The sequence below is a fragment of the Cavenderia fasciculata genome, assembly GCF_000203815.1.
Source record: "Cavenderia fasciculata unplaced genomic scaffold Scf_EU5ZYIE01DZOHE-5, whole genome shotgun sequence".
In the NCBI taxonomy this organism is placed as follows: domain Eukaryota; phylum Evosea; class Eumycetozoa; order Acytosteliales; family Cavenderiaceae; genus Cavenderia; species Cavenderia fasciculata.
Genome location: NW_004457644.1, coordinates 553,860 through 574,479, shown reverse-complemented (window position 1 = coordinate 574,479; position 20,620 = coordinate 553,860). Strand labels below are relative to the sequence as shown.

At 32.3% G+C, this 20,620-nt stretch overlaps 9 protein-coding genes across 9 annotated transcripts; 5 read left to right on the top strand and 4 right to left on the bottom strand.

Moving 5' to 3' along the window:
* Positions 1-408: 408 nt before the first annotated feature.
* kxcA (LISK family protein kinase) lies at positions 409-3,842 on the bottom strand (the record flags this gene model as incomplete). The annotated part of the gene is made up of 3 exons (XM_004354671.1): positions 409-2,320; positions 2,393-3,753; positions 3,786-3,842. The coding sequence occupies 3 exons, from the start codon at positions 3,840-3,842 to the stop codon at positions 409-411; spliced, it is 3,330 nt and encodes a 1,109-aa protein (XP_004354723.1).
* A 287-nt stretch (positions 3,843-4,129) lies between these two features.
* On the top strand, positions 4,130-5,814 carry DFA_09368 (uncharacterized protein; the record flags this gene model as incomplete). The annotated part of the gene is made up of 3 exons (XM_004354670.1): positions 4,130-4,926; positions 4,995-5,289; positions 5,371-5,814. The coding sequence occupies 3 exons, from the start codon at positions 4,130-4,132 to the stop codon at positions 5,812-5,814; spliced, it is 1,536 nt and encodes a 511-aa protein (XP_004354722.1).
* A 644-nt stretch (positions 5,815-6,458) lies between these two features.
* Positions 6,459-7,744, top strand: DFA_09367 (phosphoesterase; the record flags this gene model as incomplete). The annotated part of the gene is made up of 2 exons (XM_004354669.1): positions 6,459-6,951; positions 7,047-7,744. 2 exons carry the CDS (start codon positions 6,459-6,461, stop codon positions 7,742-7,744), a joined length of 1,191 nt encoding a protein of 396 aa, XP_004354721.1.
* Positions 7,745-7,871: 127 nt separating this feature from the next.
* DFA_09366 (putative alanyl-tRNA synthetase) lies at positions 7,872-8,681 on the bottom strand (the record flags this gene model as incomplete). The annotated part of the gene is made up of 2 exons (XM_004354668.1): positions 7,872-8,289; positions 8,365-8,681. The coding sequence occupies 2 exons, from the start codon at positions 8,679-8,681 to the stop codon at positions 7,872-7,874; spliced, it is 735 nt and encodes a 244-aa protein (XP_004354720.1).
* Positions 8,682-8,891: 210 nt separating this feature from the next.
* metap1 (methionine aminopeptidase 1) lies at positions 8,892-10,253 on the top strand (the record flags this gene model as incomplete). The annotated part of the gene is made up of 4 exons (XM_004354667.1): positions 8,892-9,057; positions 9,157-9,386; positions 9,447-9,945; positions 10,024-10,253. 4 exons carry the CDS (start codon positions 8,892-8,894, stop codon positions 10,251-10,253), a joined length of 1,125 nt encoding a protein of 374 aa, XP_004354719.1.
* Positions 10,254-10,467: 214 nt separating this feature from the next.
* atp5e (ATP synthase epsilon chain) lies at positions 10,468-10,835 on the bottom strand (the record flags this gene model as incomplete). The annotated part of the gene is made up of 2 exons (XM_004354666.1): positions 10,468-10,514; positions 10,664-10,835. 2 exons carry the CDS (start codon positions 10,833-10,835, stop codon positions 10,468-10,470), a joined length of 219 nt encoding a protein of 72 aa, XP_004354718.1.
* Positions 10,836-11,332: 497 nt separating this feature from the next.
* DFA_09363 (uncharacterized protein) lies at positions 11,333-13,495 on the top strand (the record flags this gene model as incomplete). Its single annotated transcript, XM_004354665.1, has 3 exons — positions 11,333-11,369; positions 11,469-13,279; positions 13,364-13,495. The coding sequence occupies 3 exons, from the start codon at positions 11,333-11,335 to the stop codon at positions 13,493-13,495; spliced, it is 1,980 nt and encodes a 659-aa protein (XP_004354717.1).
* A 598-nt stretch (positions 13,496-14,093) lies between these two features.
* Positions 14,094-18,474, top strand: DFA_09362 (uncharacterized protein; the record flags this gene model as incomplete). The annotated part of the gene is made up of 6 exons (XM_004354664.1): positions 14,094-14,507; positions 14,551-14,575; positions 14,616-15,284; positions 15,339-15,369; positions 16,249-16,389; positions 16,485-18,474. 6 exons carry the CDS (start codon positions 14,094-14,096, stop codon positions 18,472-18,474), a joined length of 3,270 nt encoding a protein of 1,089 aa, XP_004354716.1.
* An 84-nt stretch (positions 18,475-18,558) lies between these two features.
* Positions 18,559-20,515, bottom strand: DFA_09361 (sestrin-like protein; the record flags this gene model as incomplete). Its single annotated transcript, XM_004354663.1, has 3 exons — positions 18,559-19,923; positions 20,000-20,268; positions 20,362-20,515. The coding sequence occupies 3 exons, from the start codon at positions 20,513-20,515 to the stop codon at positions 18,559-18,561; spliced, it is 1,788 nt and encodes a 595-aa protein (XP_004354715.1).
* Between the last annotated feature and the right edge of the window lie 105 nt (positions 20,516-20,620).

Here is a 20,620-nt window from a genome sequence, read left to right as displayed (position 1 = left end):
TCTCTCTCAAGTTTATGAGATACTTTGAAGTCATCTGTACCCACATTATAGTGTAGAGTATTCCAATTAAAATATAATTTCTATTTTATTTATTTCTACTTTCTCACTCTAAAAATATCTATTATTTCCTCTCGACTCGACTTACTCTTGGACTAGGTACATTTAATTATTTTTATTAATTGATTATTTTATTTTGTTGTGTTCCATTTGTGGATTTGGTCAAACTTCCTTTTTGATTGTTCTCTTTTCAAACAATTTTTCACTTTGCTTTATTCATTCATGTAATAATAGATGGTGTTATTAAAAGTATTAAGCTTTCCTGATTATCTGCCCAACAGAAAATAAATCTCTTTCTTTTCATAAATATCATTTCTATAGATTTATTTATACATTTTCTCTCTCTCTCTTTTAAATCAAGTCATCGTCTTGTATTCCTCTAGACTTTATTCTTTTCCATTTACTTTTAACAAGAGTAGAGAATTTTTTCTTTTCACTTCCAGGAGTGTTGAAAGATGATGATAGTGAAGAAGGAGGAGTATCGGGAACTTTAAATATTCCAGATGGATCAGTACCAACAGTAGACCTTTTATCAGGAGTACTTTGAATAGATGTTGATCTTGGTCTAAATCTTTGAATAAATGATGGACTCTTTTCTAGTTGTTGATCTATTATACCACTATTATTACTATTATTATTATTACTATTATTACTTTCATCAATTGAGATTGGATTAGTTGAATGAATAGTACGAACAAAATCAGATGCCCAATGATAAGCATCATCATCTGTAGGTGCAAGGAATCTATAAGATTTAGAACCATTGACACCAAAAGTTAAAATAATACCACAAGGATGATCACCAGATAATTTCAAATTAACTTGATCTATTCTTAAATTTAATACCATCTTTTCTTTTAAATAATATTTTGTATTCGAGGTTGAAGAAGAGGATAAAGATGATGGTTTACTATTACTATTACTACACTTTGAAAGAATTGGTTTTGCCAAAATAATTAAATCTGTCATTAAAATTAATTGATATTTTTTCTTTCCTCCTCCGACATTACCAGAACTATTATAAAGTGAAGGAGAAGGAGAAGCAGATAATGATGATGATGATCCATTTACATTATTATTATTATATCTAGATTGTTCTACGAGACCTTGACGAATAATAGATCTACCACTTGCCAATAATGTAATTTGTTCTTTTTTACTATTACTACTACTTTGTAACATAATTTCAGTAGACATGATTGAACTATAATTTAAAGACATTTCCAATTGACTTTGAAGAAAACTACTTAGGTTTGTAATGAGGGTATGAGCAGCCATGATATCCTTGTAATCTGGATGTTTGACAGGAACCAAACGAGTAAGAGTCAATAGATGAAGATTATAAGTTTGGATACGATTCACTGGCAACGCCAACAATGCAGCCAAATCAAATTCTTCATCACCACCAAGAGTATTTGATTGAGCGAGGAAACGTGAAAAATCTGGATTTCCTCTACACCAAACCAATATATTCATTGCAAATTTAAAATTATAGGTATATTTTCCATAAATTGATTTGATATTTTCAAAATGTTGAATAAAATAATTTAAAAATTGAAAATTTCTATTATTATTATTAAAAATAAAATCTATAGTTGAAAGTGATTGTGAAGTAGATGGAGATGATTGTTGTTGTTGATAGGTGGTGGTATTTTTCAATTCTTGATTGATTGGTTGAAAAGTTGATAATAGGTTATTTGAAATTTCAATAATAGTTTCAATATTTGAAAAGATTGCAGTAATTTCCTTATAATTTAATAAAGGTTTGTTAATTCTAAATTTTGATTGTAAAGGTACCAAATAACCTTTAACAATAAAATCTAATCTTTCCTTGTAATCTTTTTCAGATTGTATAAATTGATCAATTGTTGTCATCCATTCTTTAATCGTAGAACTAGTTTGTTGGACAATGTTATTGTTATTGTTATTATCTTGTTTCCAATTTTTTAAAAGTTGTTGATATTTAGATTGTACAATCCATTTTCTAATATTTGATTGTATTTGAATTAAAAGATCAACATTTTTATGCCACAATATTTTATCAACTGTTGAAATTGTCATATTTCCAAATGTCTTTGAAATAGTAAAAGATGAATGGGAATGGATATATGTAGTGTCAATGGTATGAGGAAATTGTTCCTTGTATGATTTAACATTTATAATTGATACATTATCAATTAAATTATTATCCATATAACTTATAGTTAGACTATTTTTACCACTTGTTGATTTAATTTTTCCAATTGTCATTTCAATCTTTTCACTATTAAAAAAATTAAATCAAATTAAAATTAATATATATCTATCTATCTATCTATCTATTTTTTCTATTTACTTTAAATAATAAATAATCCAAATTTGATCCAATTTTGAAATATCCAAACCAAAATCTTTCCAACCATTTAAATATTTTGTTTTTGATATTTTTAATATACCCTCTTGTTGTTGTTGAATAGGGGAATGATTAGAAATAGATTCAGAACGTAATCTAATACTTTTTCTATAATTTGATTTTAAAGATTGTTTAAAATAACAAATTGGTTCGATAATGATTTGATTTTGACCAATCAAATTATTAACATTATTCGAGTTTGGTTGTAGTTCTTCTTGATCAATTTGTTGTTGTAATAAATTTTCCAAAATGAAAACAATATCTGAGAATTTTGGTCTATCTATCGATCGATAACTACAACATTTGAGACATAGATCAAAGAGAGATGGTGGACAATCAAAATCTTGACCAGTGACCAATTCCTCTTTACTAATATCAAATCCATTCTCTGATGATCGAACCCAAAGATCTTTACCAGGTCGACGACGTGTAACAATCTCTGCCAACACAACACCAAAACTAAATACATCGGCTGTCCAATCATACCGTTTCTGTAGTAATATTTCTGGTGGCATAAATGAAGGTGTACCACAAATACTCATCCTTCTAAGTCTATTCTTTGCCATCTTTCCATTACCATTAAATTTATAAACCGATGATTTAGTATCATTATCCTCTTCTTCATCTTCATCATCATCATCTTCTTCTTCTTCACTACTACTACTATCTTCTCCATTACTATATTGTGAACCAATTCTAACAAATCCAAGGTCACATAATTTACTTGATTTTATACTATAATTTATATTTTGATTATTACTATTATTTTGATTATTACTTTGACTAATATTATTTTGTTGTTGATAATTATTTTGATGTTGTTGAATTTTACAATCAGGTTGTAAATATAAAAGTATATTCTTTGATTTTAGGTCACGATGAAGAATACCCTTAGAGTGAAGAAAGTAACAAGTTTTTGCTAGATCCAACATCAAAGAGATACGAGTTGACCAACTTGGAGGAGATGAAACAAAGGTTTTAATGTAGCGACGTAGATCCATACCATCTACAAACTCTGTCACTAGATAAAAGCCAGTACTATGATGACACGCTCCATAGAAATAGACGATACCATTGTGTCTGATATACCTAAGAGCTTTAACTTCTCTTTCAATATACTTTGCATAGTCTGGATCTTCAAACAGTGTAGGTTCAATTTGTTTTATTGCAACCTCTGTCGATAGATACAGACCTCTATAGACACACCCAAAGTTGCCTTTACCAATCACCTCTTTAAATATTAATTCGTTATATTCAATCTCCCATAACTTTGATGATGGTAATCCTCCTACCATCACGATTAACTCTATAATATGTTATACTATATAATATATACTATATCTCTTTCTCTCTCTTTGTAACAAATAAATAAAAAAGACAAACAACAAGACATTGTCTCAAAAAAAAGGGGAGACCGAGCTAGGTCGTCATGTACACAACAAAAAAAAACTACATAAATATCCATCTGAATGATATCTTTTAATATTAAAATATATAAATACTTTTATTAATTATATATGGTATAGATGATAAATTAACAAGTGTGTTCTAACTAGTAAAGATTTATTTATATTATCTTTTAAATTAATTTTTTTTTTTTTTGTGAAGATCATGATTTTGAAGAATGAAGATGCAATGAACCACATGTTTATTATTATTTTATCATAGCGCAAAAAAAGGATGGAAGATAAACACCAAGATATTAAAAATAGAAAGAAGGTTTCTACTTCTACTTCTACAACTACCTCTTCACCATCTCCTTCTTCTCCATCTACGACGACAGCAGACAAAAAGAATGTTAAACCAACTACAAAGACAAGAGTACAACAACAACAATCTCAACCAAAGAATGCAACATGTATAAGAATCATTGGTATAATAATGATTATAATCATAACATTTATTGCATGGAGTAAATTTAATCAAGTTGATTATGATGTTATCGATCCATCAGTATTTTTAAAGGATATGCCACCTCCATTGTTGGCTCATTATCAAAGTGGTACAATGGTACCAGTCTATGATAAATCAACTAGAAAGATTATAAATGTATTTGTAGTTCAGTCGGGTGATCAAGATGGTCGTCTAGTCTACGAGGAGGATCTTGGTCGTAAACGTGTACCTGCCAATGAATCAGTGTTACTCGTTCATGGTAGAACATCTACTAGCTTTGCATACCGTAATGTCATGGAACACATGTATAGAGAAAATCTTAGAGCCGTTGCGATTGATCTACCATGTTTTGGTTTCTCAAACAGTCTTGCCAATTGTTCAGACTCTAATCTTGCAGATCGTCTCGCCGATATTATGGACGCCATTCAAATGCCGTCGGCTCATCTTTTCCTCTACGATACTGGTGCTGTCATTGGTAGCATGTTATTTGATCGTTACCCAAATCGTGTCAAATCACTTTCCTTTATTGACCCTTCCCTAGATGTTGATATTGATAATCAACCATTTTATATTAAATATGCAACGTATGAAAGAAATATATATATTAATTACATTCCAACTTGGATTCATTATTAATTGATTTATTTTTTAGATTACCATTTATTAATAGAGAATTGGTACAACTTGCAACAAGTTCAATCTTTTCATCTTTGAGATATGGTTATATAACTAGTCAAGGTTCAAATATTAATGTTACAAGAGAGATTATTGATAGTTATGCCTATTCATTAAGATACAAAAATAATATAAATAATTATATCAAATCGATCCAACAATCTCAAATGAATCCTCAAGCTTCATATAATCTTAGAAACTCTAGAATCAACTATGATTCTGTCATTGTAAAACAAGTTTTATTATCAACTAAAATTTTACAAAGTCATAATGTAAAGAATTGAATAGATTACAATAACCATTTTATATCTAATAATAATATTAACCTTTTTACTTTACTATATATTTTATAGAGTGATTATTTCCAATCTAAAATTAGAACTTCTTATTCTCAATTGATGCAAGTTGATTATATGATGCTTGAAGAGTATCCAATTGGTATTGCTCAATATGCAGCATTTATTGCTGATACTTTAAATCCAAATGCTAGAAAAATAGAATATATTAATATTCCTACTGAATCTCATGGTGGTGGTCATGGTCATTCACATGGTCATTCACATGGACATGGACACTCTCATGGTGGTGGTGCACATTCACATGGACATTCTCACGGTGGAGGAGACCACGGTCACTCTCACGGTGGAGACCATGGACATTCTCATGGTGGAGGAGATCATGGACACTCTCATGGTGGTGGTGACCACGGTCATTCTCACGGTGGTGGAGACCATGGACACTCTCACGGTGGAGGAGACCACGGACACTCTCATGGTGGCCATAACTATGGTCTCTAAGAAATTTAATTAAATTAAAACAAATACAGTGCTCCTCTTTTTTTTATTTGGTGCAATAACACAATACTCAACTACCTTTTTAAAAATCAAGGAAATTATTGTTTGTGTCCATCTATTAATAAAACAAAAAACTAAAAAACTAAAAAACTTTGAAAAAGAAAGAAATAATAATAATTAATTATAGTTTTTTTGATTTAATTTTTTTTATATTTGCAATTGCCAATTGCATCGGAGTCCATGGTTTTTTATGATAATAAACTTCTTTGATTTTTAAGAATATTGCTCTTAAATTAATTAGATCATTATTGTCTATATAAACAACAAAGAAAAGATCATTTCGTTTCGTTTCATTCATTCTCTACTCATCACTATCACTATCATCAACGTTATCTAATTTATTTCATTTCAACAATTCAGAGAATATCAAAAATTCATTTATTAATCACTAACGCTGTTTATTGGGGTGTAATCGCAAAAAACAACAACAGAACACTTCTTCGGGATCGAATTTAGAACCCCCTTTCAAACAACCACATCGACTACTACAACACAATTGAAACAACGAAACTTTTAATCATTATTTATTTTGATCATATATATATATAAACAAAAGATAGAGAGAGATAAATAATAAATAATAAATAATGGGACAAGATATAAATAATGAAGATGTATCATCAACTACATCGAAATGTTCAAAATGTAAAAATGAATTGGATCATTTATATCAACAATATCAAGTATCACAACAACAACATCATAAATTACAATATCAACAACAACATAGACAAGAAAAACAACAAGAAGATTTATTTCAATATGATCGAGATGCAATGTTTAACTTTGGATTTAGAAAGAGGTATAGATTGGCAATGTATCTATTCGATTGGGTGTTTAGTTTGATTGCAGCTCTATGTGGTGCATTCTTGTTCTATTTCTTACCTGTTCGTGGTAGACTTTTTACTCTGACCGATCCAACCATTTCATATCCCGTCGTACCCGAATTAATACCCTTTCCAATCCTAGTCACCGTCTCTATGGTCATACCAATAGTAATCATCTTTCTAACAACTTTGGCTCATAAACGTAATTGGCATGATTTTCATCATGCTCAACTTGGTCTAGTTCAAACTATTGGTACGTATATATATATCCAAAAAAGAAAAGAAAATATATTATTAATACATACTTACTTTTAATTTATTATTGTTTGTTTGTTTGATTGATTATAGCAATAACATTAATGATGGTAGCAATATTTAAATGTTTTATTGGAGGTTTGAGACCAAACTTTTTATCAAGATGTGATCCTTTAATTATACCTGGTGTCACAGTTGGTACTGGATATGGAGGGATTTATTATTCTAGTGATATTTGTAGAGGTAGTAAGAGTGATGTCAATGATGCAATGTCTTCACATCCATCTGGTCATGCTGGATTGGCAGCTGGTGGACTAGTATATCTAGCACTATTCCTACACGCACGTCTCAAGACCTTTAGAAATAGAGGTCATCTTATCATATATGTTTTAGTGATGTTTTGTATCACTGCCGCACTTTTAATTGGTGTCTCTCGTATAGTCGACTATCGTCACACCTTTATGAATGTATTAGAGGGTTGGTTCATTGGCACAATCACTGCATTCTCCATGTACAGACTCAACTTTTTATCATTATTCGGTGCCAACAATCATGTTTCAGTTGCCGACTTTTGGTTTTGGAGATGGGCTCAACAACATCAACAACAACAACAACAACAACAATCAAATTGTAATAATCAAAATAATAATCAAAATCAACCGAAAAATAATAATAATCAACAACAACAAGAACAAATGAACGATTCACATCAAATAGTTGATATTAATCATAATAATGTTCCAATTCCAATTGTAAATCAACAACAACAACCACCAGAATTACAACAATAATATAATAATAATAGTAGAGGGGAGGGATAAACAATAATAATAATAAAGAAATATGTAAATTTTGTATATATATAATAATTTAAATTATTTATTATAGTTATTATTATTAGTATTAATATTAATATTACTATTGTTTTGAAATAGTACAATTCATACCATTCATATAAGAATTATTTTTTAGTATGTTTAAAAGAGTAGAGATTTCAGTGATTGCTTTAGATTTATCTTGTTGATTGGCAAGAGTAATTTCCATGACACGTTTGGTGACCAATTCAATGTTGGTAGATTCTCTCTTGAGACGATCTTGTTCATCCTTGATCTTCTTTTCCTTTTCCAAACGTGATTTATCTTGAGCTGCTTGTTCAGCTTCGACAGCCTCCTTGCTGACAATTTCAAATCTCAATTCAAACTCTTTCTTTTGTGGACGATGATTAGTACCAATAATCTTTATGTATCCAATATCACCAGTCTTTTCCAAATGTTGTGCTGGACAACAATTAATATTCCAATTTTCAATTTCTACCAATGTTAATGTTGTCACTGATCTGCAAAAGCAAAGTTAAACATATTAATAATCATACATTTTCTAAATATACATTTGTGTATTTGTATTTGCTTACTCTGGAACAGGGAATTTATCGTATATATAAGTATTGTTAACTTTAGATTCAGTGTATTTGGTTTCAGCTTCTTTACGATCCATTGAGAATGCTTTGAGTGGGAGGTTAGCCTTGACAATATTGTTTGCTTCCTTTTCGATTCTCTTTACATTCTCGTCTGATGGTTTGACGTCAGAGTCGTATTCGACTGTCAATCTACCCTTGACTTTGTTGTTACATTCAACCGATGCTGTAACAGGTGTACCTAGAACAGTCACAACTGCTCCCTTTAAAATATGACATGCAGTATCTGTAATTGGGTCTCTAACTTTTGACATTTCTTCTCTATCTCTCTTCTAAATATATATAATATATAACTATCTAAAATGAACTCAAACAATCATACATGTCGACTTGGAGTTTGTAAAAAATAATAAAAAAAGGCGAAAAAGGGAATAACGATGTTTCTGTCACTTTCGTTCATCCACCAACCTCAAAAAACACTTTAGTTCAAACACTCTATTTATATATATTACTAGAAAGAGATAATGAGTACTAGTACTACAGCAAAAACTGAAGAAGACAAGTGTTTAACTTGTGGCAAACAATCTAATTTCCATTGTCCCAATTGTGAAAAGCTTAGCTTGCCAGTAGCAAACTTTTGTTCACAAGAATGTTTCAAATCATTATGGCATTTACATAAAATCGTACATTGTAAGACAAGACAAGACAAGAAGAGAAGAGAAGATAAGAAGATAAGGATAGAAGAATGTGAAGAATGAAAATGTATTGATTCAAATTTGTTGTTGATAGATTCCGACGTAGAACGTAAACAAGCAGGAAATGAATTCAAGGGATACAACTTTACAGGTAAACTTAGACCATTCAAGGTGACACCACAAAGAAAGGCACCTGAAGGCACCCTTTTACCAGACTATGCAATCGATTCTATTCCACATAGTGAAAGAAAAGCCGATCGTAAAAAGACTCCCATCGTAGTACATACTCCTGAAGAAATTGAATCTATGCGTGAAGCTTGTAGAGTTTGTATCAAAGATATATATAATGATGATTTATATATATATATTAATTGTACTTTTTAGATTGGTAGAGAAGCATTAGATATTGCAGGAAATGTAGCAAAGATTGGAATGACAACCGAGGAAATTGATATTATTGTACATAATGCAATCATTGAACGTGGTGGATACCCATCTCCTCTCAACTATCTTGGTTTCCCAAAATCGTGTTGTACATCGGTCAATGAAACCATTTGTCATGGTATTCCTGATCTCCGTCCACTTCAAGACGGTGACATCCTCAATGTAGACGTCAGTGTCTATTACAAGGGTTTCCACTCTGATCTCAATGAAACCTTTTTAATAGGTAATGTTGATGAAGCCGGTCAAACTCTTGTCCGTGTTGCCTATGAATGTTTAGAGAAAGCAATTGCCATCTGTAAACCAGGTGTAATGTATAGAGAACTCGGTGATGTCATTCAAAAGCATGCTTCTGCTCACAACCTCTCTGTCGTTAGAAACTTTTGTGGTCATGGTGTTGGTAGACTTTTCCATTGTAATCCAACTGTTCCTCATTATGCTAGTAAGATATAAACAAATCAAACAAATCAAACATATTTAAACAAACAAACAATATTAATTAATTATTATTATTTAAAAGATAACAAAGCAGTTGGAACAATGAAAGCAGGACATATCTTTACAATTGAACCAATGATTAATGAAGGTTCATGGAAAGATACCATTTGGCCAGATGATTGGACTGCCGTCACTATGGACGGTAAGAGATCTGCACAATTTGAACAAACTTTGTTGATCACTGAAACAGGTGTTGAAATCCTTACAAAAAGAAATTCTGGCTCTTATATTGATAGATTAAAGAAAGAATAAATCAATCATCTATTTTAAACCAATTGAATTAATCACCATCCATCTTTCTTGTTGATTTTGTTCATTCATTTGATTTGTTTGTTGATACGAATATGATTTGATTTGTTTGTTTAGTTCGTAATATCTTTTAATCTATATTATTTATTCATTCTCTCTATGTCTGCTTTACAAATTATTATACTATTATCTATTATTATTTAATTAATTAATTGATTTAGTTCTTCTTTGGGGTTGGGATGACATCAGAATAAGTAATGTTGACTATAGTATAATAGTTGTAAGTAGTAAGTAGTAGGTAGTGATTGTATTAGTTAGTGATCTTTGTTCATAAATAGATCTATATAAAGAGGTGGGGTTGCTCATCTGATTATATGTGTGTTTGTATGTATCACATATTATATAATACGTACTGGTGCTGACTTCCTTTCCGTTAGCAAAGGAGGTGTAAGTTGAAGCAAAGGCTTCTCTGTTCTTGGCAGCAACCTTGAACTTGTCCTTGAGACAGTTACGAAGGTGTGAGCTAGTAAGGTTGACGTATTCGAGGTAAGTTAAACCAGCGACTCTCCAGAATTGTTGTGCCATTTCTACTTTCTACTTTTAATTTATATATTAAAGATATCTAAACAAACACTAAAGCAATGATGATGATAATGAAACGAGACTCTGCACACACAGAGTGTGAATGATCATTGAAAAAAAAAAATTAAAATAAAAAAATAATCCTCAAAATCGTCATTATAAAACTTTAGTTCTTAGTCTTCTTCTACTTTCATATGTTAATCAGATACAAGTAAAAAGTTATAGTTTATTTATTTACGTGTTGTAAAAATGTTAGTTTTGAAGATATTAAAATATTCACACCTATACACAAATAATAATATGATTGCTCTCAACATAACACGCAAACACTATGAAAGAGGAAATGTTGAAAAAAAAAATTGAAGAAGATATTTTAATCTTTTTACCTTTTTCAAACTAGATGGTGTAGGAAGAAGAAAGAATCGCCCTTTAATTAAGTTATTTATATTTGTTGTTGTAATTGTGTTATTTGTATTTGTATTATTAAATAAATAAAAGAAATGGAATCATTATCAATTCATGATAATTCATCAGGTGGTATGTATTTGTAGTTTGTTGAAATAGTTTGTTGAAATCAATTAATATTAATATTAATATCTCTTTCTTTTTATTTCTTTTATTTCTTTTTTTTTGTAGTTAAATCAACAAAAAAAACATTTAATAATGCATTTCATTCATGGTTAGGGTCTATTCATAGTCCAAGTAATCCAAAGACAAGTGATGGTAAAGAACCAAGTGTGACATTGTCACCAAGTCATGTTTTGGGATTCAGATCACATGATAGTAGAAATAATCTATTTAAAATTGATCAAGATCATGTTGTTTATCCATCGGCTGCTTTGGGTGTAGTTCAAAATACAAAGACTGGTGAACAAAAGTTCTTTAATCAACATACCGATGATATTGTTGCATTGACCATTCATCCAGACGACCATAATATTATTGCAACTGGTCAACTTGGTAAAGAGGTGATTATATACATTTGGAATGCCAAAGATCTATCGGTGATCGCTAAATTGTCAGCTGGCAAACTACAAGGTGTTGCATCACTCTCCTTTTCACCCAAAGATGGTAAATACTTGTTGGCTGCTTTCAGAGACGACAAATCAACCATTCAACTTTGGGATTGGAAGAAACAGACAATGATCAAATCTGAAATCAACTCTTATCGTGTATTTAGTGCTAGATTCTCTCCTTTTATAACAAGTAAAAAAGACCTATCATTTGTTAGTTTTGGTGAAAAACATATTAATTTTTGGACTATTGATGGTAGTGATGCTACAACAGCTGCAGCTGCATGGACCAAGAAAAAGGGTATTTTAGGTACATCTAATACTATCTCGGCTATTCATAGTTATTTACCATTGTCACCTAGCACTACAGTGTTTGGTGCAAATGATGGAACGATTCTTGTGATGGAACAAGTCAATATCGCTCATATCACAAAGTCTGCTTACAATGGACCAGTCATGTCGCTGTGCAAGGTGACTGACCAGATTTATGCGTCTGCAGGTGATGGAAAGGTGAGTTTCTGGTCATCGACAGATCACACAAGCACCACCTATCACGGACACGCTCAGATCGTCATCCCAGATGTCAGTTCATCCACTCCTATCCGTTCGCTGAGAGTTGCCGATGGAAACATACTAGTCGGTACACAAACAAGTGATATTGTCATTATCTCATTCAATGAGCAAGAACCACAATTCCAATCCATTGCACATGGTCATGGTGGAGATGTAAACTGTGCATTCTTTGCTAATAACGGCGAGTTGGTAACTAGCTCTGCCGACGAGACTGTACGCATCTGGAAAAAGAATGGGTCTACTTGGGAGCAAGTTGAAAAGATAAAGGTTGGAGGTCCATCTGAATCAGTCACCTTATCACCTGACACTAAAACTATTGTTGTCGGTTTAAATAATGGTTATATTCAAGTATATAAACGTCAAGACAGCGGTGCTGTAGCTACATTTATTCAAGAAGTATTGATTTCAAAAGATGCAAAGAAAATAAGTGTATTAAAGTTCTCACCTGATGGATCTAGATTGGCAATTGGTAGTCACAATGATGATATTGTTCTTGCTAACCTAAATGTAGATGGTAAATTGGTTGAAAAGTTTACAACTTGCTCAGGTCACAAGAGTGCTATACTCCACATTGACTGGTCTGTTGATGGAAACTATCTTCAATCCAATTGTGAAGCATACGAGCTTTTATTCTGGGACGCTAAAACAAGTCTTCAAATCACTCAATCTCATACACTCAAAGACACTGAATGGGCAACTTGGAGTTGTAAGCTTGGATGGCCAGTCCAAGGAATATGGAGTAAAGGTGAAGATGGATCAGATATCAATAGTGTCTATAGATCAAACTCTCAAGATTTACTTGTTACTGGTGATGATACATTTAATGTTAATTTATTTAAATATCCTGTCAATAATGAAAATGTAAGTAGAAATATTAAAAAAGAAAAGATAAAAAAAAGTATACCTATTAATTAATTATTTTAATTATTTAATTTAATTATTTAGACAAACAAAAGAATTTACAAAGGACATTCATCACATGTTACATCTGTTATGTTTTCAAAGGATGATAAATACATTGTAACAACTGGAAGTGGTGATAGAACCATTATTATTTGGTCTGTACAAAACCAATGAATGAATGAGTCATTAATAAATAAATAAACATTTAAACAAATTTGTTGTCATTATAATATTCACAAGATTGATCATAATTATCACCTCTGTCCTTTTTGATTCAAATAAAGATATATATATTTCATATTTCGATATATAGATAGATTTTGAACAAAAAAAATCTTATATTATAATAACCCACTCACCATAGGCTACCCAAAAAAAAATAAAAAATAAAAAATAAAAATAATTAATTAAATATTTTACTCTTGAACCTTTTCAAACTTTCATCTCTCGAGTATACTTGTATGAGGTATTAGTAAAAAAACAAAAACCAAGTGAACAAACAAACAATTATTTATTCATATACTTTTTTAAGAGAAAGACAAGAGCAACAAGACATATTATTATTATTACTCCAAAAAGAAGAAGAAAATATCTTCTATAAATAGTAGTCGTGTCACAAGAAAACAAGAACTTCTGACAAAGAAGAAAAACCAAAAAAAAAGAAAAGACAGAAATAGCAGGCAAAGCTTTGCAAACAAAACCGTCCTCCCTTCTTTCACCATTTTATTTATATATCTTCTTTTGTGTGTATATATCTATATAATATAAAGAAATGGCAACAACATCAACAACAGCATCTTCAACAACGACAACAACATCGTCGTCGTCATCCAATATATTAAATGATCAATTAAACATTGTCAAAGATTGTAATTATAGATTGATAAATAGTATAAAGGCTACGGAATCGATTCAGATGGCAAAGGATTCAATCAACGTTGACCAGCCAGATAAAGGTTTCGAACATTGTCTCAGAAAGATAAAGAGATTGGTCTATTTTGTATCGTTGGAGGTTGAAGAGTTACTTCAAGTACTCGCCATCTTGGACAGTCTCCAAATCACAGGTCACCTCAAACACAACAGACGTGCCAGAAAAGAAAGAAAAAGACTTAGACAACAACAAAAGAAATCTGGTATAGAACATCCAACAACAACAACAACAGAACAACATAAAAAAGAATCAGAGGTATGTTTGAAAATAGAAAATAGAAATATAGATATTTTTACAGACGACTAATATAAATATTTGGATTTGTTTGTGTGTTTGGTTTGTAGCTTGAAATATCTCATTCAGATTTATTGGCAACTAAATTATCTGAATTGAATAATAATGATGACGATGATTCATATGATTCTTCAGATGATTCTGAATCTTCATCTGACTCATCATCTGATGAAGAAGAAGATGCTAGATATGGTCCACACAAGTTAAGAAAATTCAGAAAGCTTACACAAAACAAGATCATTGATTTGATCAACTACTTGGAACTACTTCACAACCAATTGTTGGATATCAACAGCAAGGTGGAGAATAAACAAAACATGTACATTAACGTGCCATATGATATGGCTATTCGTGACAGTTTTGAGCAATCGCATAGACCGCCAATGGACAGAAACACTGACGCATCCTCCTCCACCTCATCCCCCTCCTCCACCTCCTCCTCCACCTCATCACCCAACAGACACCCAGGACATGCTCACCACCAACACCAACATGCTACACGTCCCGGACACACATCTAATCTCAGTCCAGCCAATCACGAGAGATGTTGCTCACCTCTACTCAACAGTAGATTCAAAGAACTAAACATTGACAAGCCAATTGACTTTAGTGAAATCGATTCATTGCAACTCAGTACCGAAGACATTAAAGAACTTCATGACGTTCTTCGTGCCAGTGGAAATCACAATCTAGTCATTCAATCACCAAAAGAATTACTTCAAAAATATCTTTCCACTTGTAGCAATAGAAAAAAACATTAAAATCGAATCAAATATAAATATAATTATATAGATAGATTTAGACCAAAACTTCCAATGGAAGGGTAAAAGGTACCATGCCATACCAAATTCCATACCAAATTCATCATTATTAATAATAATAATAACGGATAATTTAATTTCTCCAACACACACCCATTTGTACAACAATAACAAACAATCCAAAACAAAAGTCAAAAAAAAAAAGATAATAGTGATAATAATAATCCTATTCCTCATTCAAATAATAATAATATAATAAATAATTATTTTATTTAATTTTCTCTCCATACCATCCATAAAAAGTAATTCCATTTGAGACGAAAAACGGTGTGACCAAATTATTACCCCTTTATTTAAAAATATTAAAACATCTTTTTATTCCAATGCAACAACACAATTGATTTTTTATTTATTATTACACACCTTTTTTAATGGGTTAATTAAAGAGTTTTAAAAGAAATAGTAGTACTCTTTAACACCTATCATTATCTTCATAGTAGTCATTTAAAACACACCCATTATATTTAATGTTGATCTCTAAATAATAATAATAATTATATGTTTTATTTTACAATTGTAGTTTATATAACATGCATCCAAGATATTAAATAGATTAACAACGTAACATCAACACAGAGCAACACTACACAGTCAATCATTTATTAGATATCAAACTAAAAAGAGTGTGTGGTTTACACAATAACAATTAAAGAGTATCATACATACTCTTCTTCTTACTTTGTGGTTTATAAAAGTAGATCCAATAAAACAATCTATTCACTACTCCACTCCACAAACAACCCAATAACATACATACCAATCAACCAATTCATCACAAAAATCAACCTTTTTGTTCTCTGGTTGACAAATAGTAGTAGTATTATACTTTTTTTAAATATCAATTATTACAATTGTTGTACAACTACATATATAGTTTGAAGAATACTCGAGACAATGAATTTAATAATTGTTGATACAAATAGTATCTATTTAACAACTACATTATGGGCGACTATTATAATATCAATCATTTATATCATATTATATCCATATGATAGTTTAAAACTTTTATCAAGAGCAAGGTAAATATAAATAATATATAAATAAACAAACAAATAAATAAATAAACAAAAGTAATATTAATTTCTTCTTTTTCTTTTATTTCTTTTCTTTTTAGAAATTTGATAAAATTATTTCCAGTATTATTAAAATATAGACATAAGATTTTACCAAATTTTAGAACCTTTATTTATTATAGAGATCCACTTTTGGATAGATATCCACAATTGGAAAAGAGATTGCCAATGTTGATGGATAATATCGATATATTGGCACCACATATGGATGTATTATTGGTTAATTTCGAAAAGATTGAACCTCACATGGATCTATTACTACAAAACCTTCCAAAACTATCGAATCATTTTGGATTGTTAATGGCACATATCGACGTTTTAATGCCAAATATATCAGTGGTCGCTGCCAACATTGAAAAGTTGACACCCTATCTAAATGATATTGTACCCTATATCGATTATTTGGCACCACAAGCATCGATTCTAGCACCTCATATTGACATGCTACTACCAAAATGTCGTTCTCTAATGCCATATGTACCAAAATTGGTACCAGAACTGCCAAGACTACTTCCACACATGTACCTTTTACTTCCATACACTGACCATCTTATACCTTATATCGACCAACTATTACCACACGTTGATATGCTTTTGCCACGACTAGCCGAACTCCAACCATTTCTACCACAAATAATGACAGATATGGATATTATCATGCAACACATCAATATCATTCTCGCCAACATGAACTCGATCATTCCTCACGCTCGTTTGATTATACCCAAAGTCAAACAAATATCACCATACATTCCACTGTTGGCGCCACATCTCCAAGTACTTTCACCTCACATTGACCTTTTACTGGTCCATGGTGACGATCTCATCCCCTATATTCCAATTCTCGAGCCTCACATTAACGAAATTTTGCCATACATCAAGATCCTCATCCCTCACGCCAAACAACTCTTGCCATACGCACATATACTCGCACCACGATGCAAAATACTACTACCTTATTCACCAAAGTTGATACCCTATCTCGACCAGTTGTTGCCACACTCGGCCCTATTAATGTTTCACAGTCATCGTCTCATCCCACTCATCAACAAGCTCTACCCATACATTCCAGTGTTGATGCCCCACTTTACTCTACTGTCTGGCCACATTGACGAACTACTCGATTCACAAGCCAGTCTCATTCCCTACATTGATCAACTCGTCCCCAATATCCACTTGCTCCTCCCATACACATCAATGCTATTGCCTCACATTAAAAAGCTCAGTCCTTTTATTGGAGTATTGATGCCCTATGCCGGAGCACTCTTGCCACACTGTAAATACCTCCTCCCTCACATTGATGCATTGGCAGCACATATGCATCAAATTTCACCATACCTACCTGCTCTTTTACCTCATCTCGGTACTCTGGTCTATCACATCGACGTCATTATCCCACAACTCGACTATCTCGCACCGTACCTTGAATTCCTCGTACCCCACATGGAAGAGGTACTACCCAACCTTCCAAAGTTATTGGATCGTACCAAATCAATCCTACCATTTATCCATCAATTCATTCCATATGGTGCATCAATGATTCCTGCCTTGTCCAAAATAACAGGTGTCTTGCCTGACCGAACCACCTCGACCAAAGATTCACCATCAATGGGTGGTATTTTATATGGAGCAAGAAGACAATCAAATGATTATTCATCTATAAGATCACCAACAAGTAAAACTGTTCAATTGACAGATGATATTTTGAATCATGATAATAATAACAAAACAACTACAACAACCATAAAGAAAGAAATGTCAGCCAAATCTTCTTCTCTTGGAGGTGGTGGTAGTCTTGGAAGTAAACATCATCACTTTTTTGATCATCGTAACAAAACTTCACCTGCCGTTGTTGATCCAATTGTTTCAACCACTACAACCATAACAACACATGAAAAAGTTGAAAAGAAAACATTAAAAGATAAAATTAAAGATAAATTCCTACTAAAGAAAAGAGATGAAGATGTTGGAGACTATGGTGATGATTTAAATGAAATTACTCTTGGTATGGGTGCTCCAAAAACCAAATAAATAAAAAAGTAATATAAATATATTTATATTATCATTTGTTATTTTTTTTTTCCTAAATATAATATTCTCTTTACTTTTTTTATTCTATCTACGATTTTGATAAGACATTACAGTATAGAGACCATAGAGAAGAGCTGCTTGTTTATGAGAACATACAGCCAAGAGAGCTAAATGACATTTTTCATCTGGTTTGAGATCATAACCCAATTTGGAGTAATCGATTTTTGAGATATTGTCTGGGAAGCAGACAGCCTTTTTGACATAGTATTTGAGATTGCGACTGAGGAACATGTTGACCTCTTGGTAGTTGTAGTCGTCGTGACACATACCCTTGACACGCTGTACATAGTACCAGACGGCTCTACGGAAGGGGAGAGTGTCAATGTCGGTGCTATTGTTGAAACGGTAGTAGGTCATTGTATAGACAAAAGAGAACTCCTCGTCGAGGAGGGGAGCGGCGTCGGGAAAGATACGACTGACCAATTCATAGCCGTGCTCCTTCCACGAGTAGTCTTGAACGGAAAAGATGGTATAATCCTTTGATGAGACATCAAAGTCGGTGTGTGTCAGCTGATTGTTGCAGTTGTAGCGAGACATGTCTACGATGCCGCCATAAGTCGACGACGAGGTGGTGGCCAAACTACTGCTGCCGCTGCTGCTGCTGCTGCTATTGTCGGCGTCAATGTTGCCTGCATTGTGAAATTCTTGTTGACGATCAATCTCGGGCCCGCCGTCTTCAAAGTCGTCTTCCTCTTGCTCTTCCTTTTTCTTTTTGAGCAGCTCCATCACCTTGATGGTGTTTTCCGACGCTGTCAAATCCTCCACTTCGCAGTCGCTTTCGTTGAGCGAGAACGATGTTCTCTCGTCGAGTGTTGTTGTCGAGGCTAGTCCATATTCGGGCAGGATACCGCACGAAAAGACAAAACCTGCCAACGATAAAAATGTACAAATCAATATCATCGCGTGCACGAGCTCTGCTATTGACCAGGCATCCTGTCCCTTGACCAAATATTCGATATCGACGTTGGGCAAGAGCCATGGTTGATGTGCCATCATCTCTACAATCTTTAAGAGGTTCTTTAGTTTTTGTGGGATGTGATCGACGCCTTGCAACCACTTGGGGTCGCCTCCACTATGCAGATATTCGTGTTCGAGCAATGCCACCAAATAGCCACAGTTGTATCTTGCCGATGCCAAAATCCCTATATAGTTTCTCCATGGCAGTGGAAGTGGTCCTTGGTCACGCATCACCTTGTTGTACGATGCTAAAAATCTCTCCAAATATTGTGGATGCCAGCCCAACAATCGTATGATATGGTTGACTCTTCCCGATTGTAAAAATGCTTCTTGAAATAATCTCTTTGTTAATTGATCATTACTATTTAATGGTGGTAATTGTGTTTCATTTATAAATGATGTTGTTTTTTGTTTTGGTATATGATATTTTTCCTAGAGAGAAAGAAAGTAAACAAGTATAAATATATTATTATTATAGATAGTCTTGTATCTATTTCTTTTTGCTTACTTGTATAGTTGATAATAAAGTTGAAAATGCATCTGTAATTTCTTCAAATGGTGATTCTGTTGCCAATACTACTATATTTGTGATGTTTGTTCTTAATAATTTTTCATTTTCTGGTGCGGTCAATAGACTAATAATATTCTCAACGGCCGATTTACGGACATTGGTATCTGGTGATCTAAGATTTTGAAAGTATCCCCCAAGAGGATCGGAAACACTCAACGGTGATTGAGGTGGTGAATAATGACTACTTGGTTGATGTTCCATTAAATCTAAAAATAAATAAATAAAAAAGGAAGGGATTTATAAATAATAATGAACAAACAATAATATATATTATATATATGTTAGAGTTTATAGTTTACCTGAAGAATATTTCTTCCAATCAGATGAAGAAGAAAGTGAGGATGAAGATGTGGTTATGTTTGTTGTTGTTGTGGTTGAAGACACTTGGGCCACTGTACCTGATATGTTCCCATTACCACTTTCTGACCTTTGATGTTGTTTAATAGTAGACATTTGCCCAAACAATAAAAAAAGGTTTGATCCTATCTATCTCTCTCTGTCAATCAATCTACCAAATGTGCGATGGATATCCTTTGCAAACAGACCACTACCTTTTTT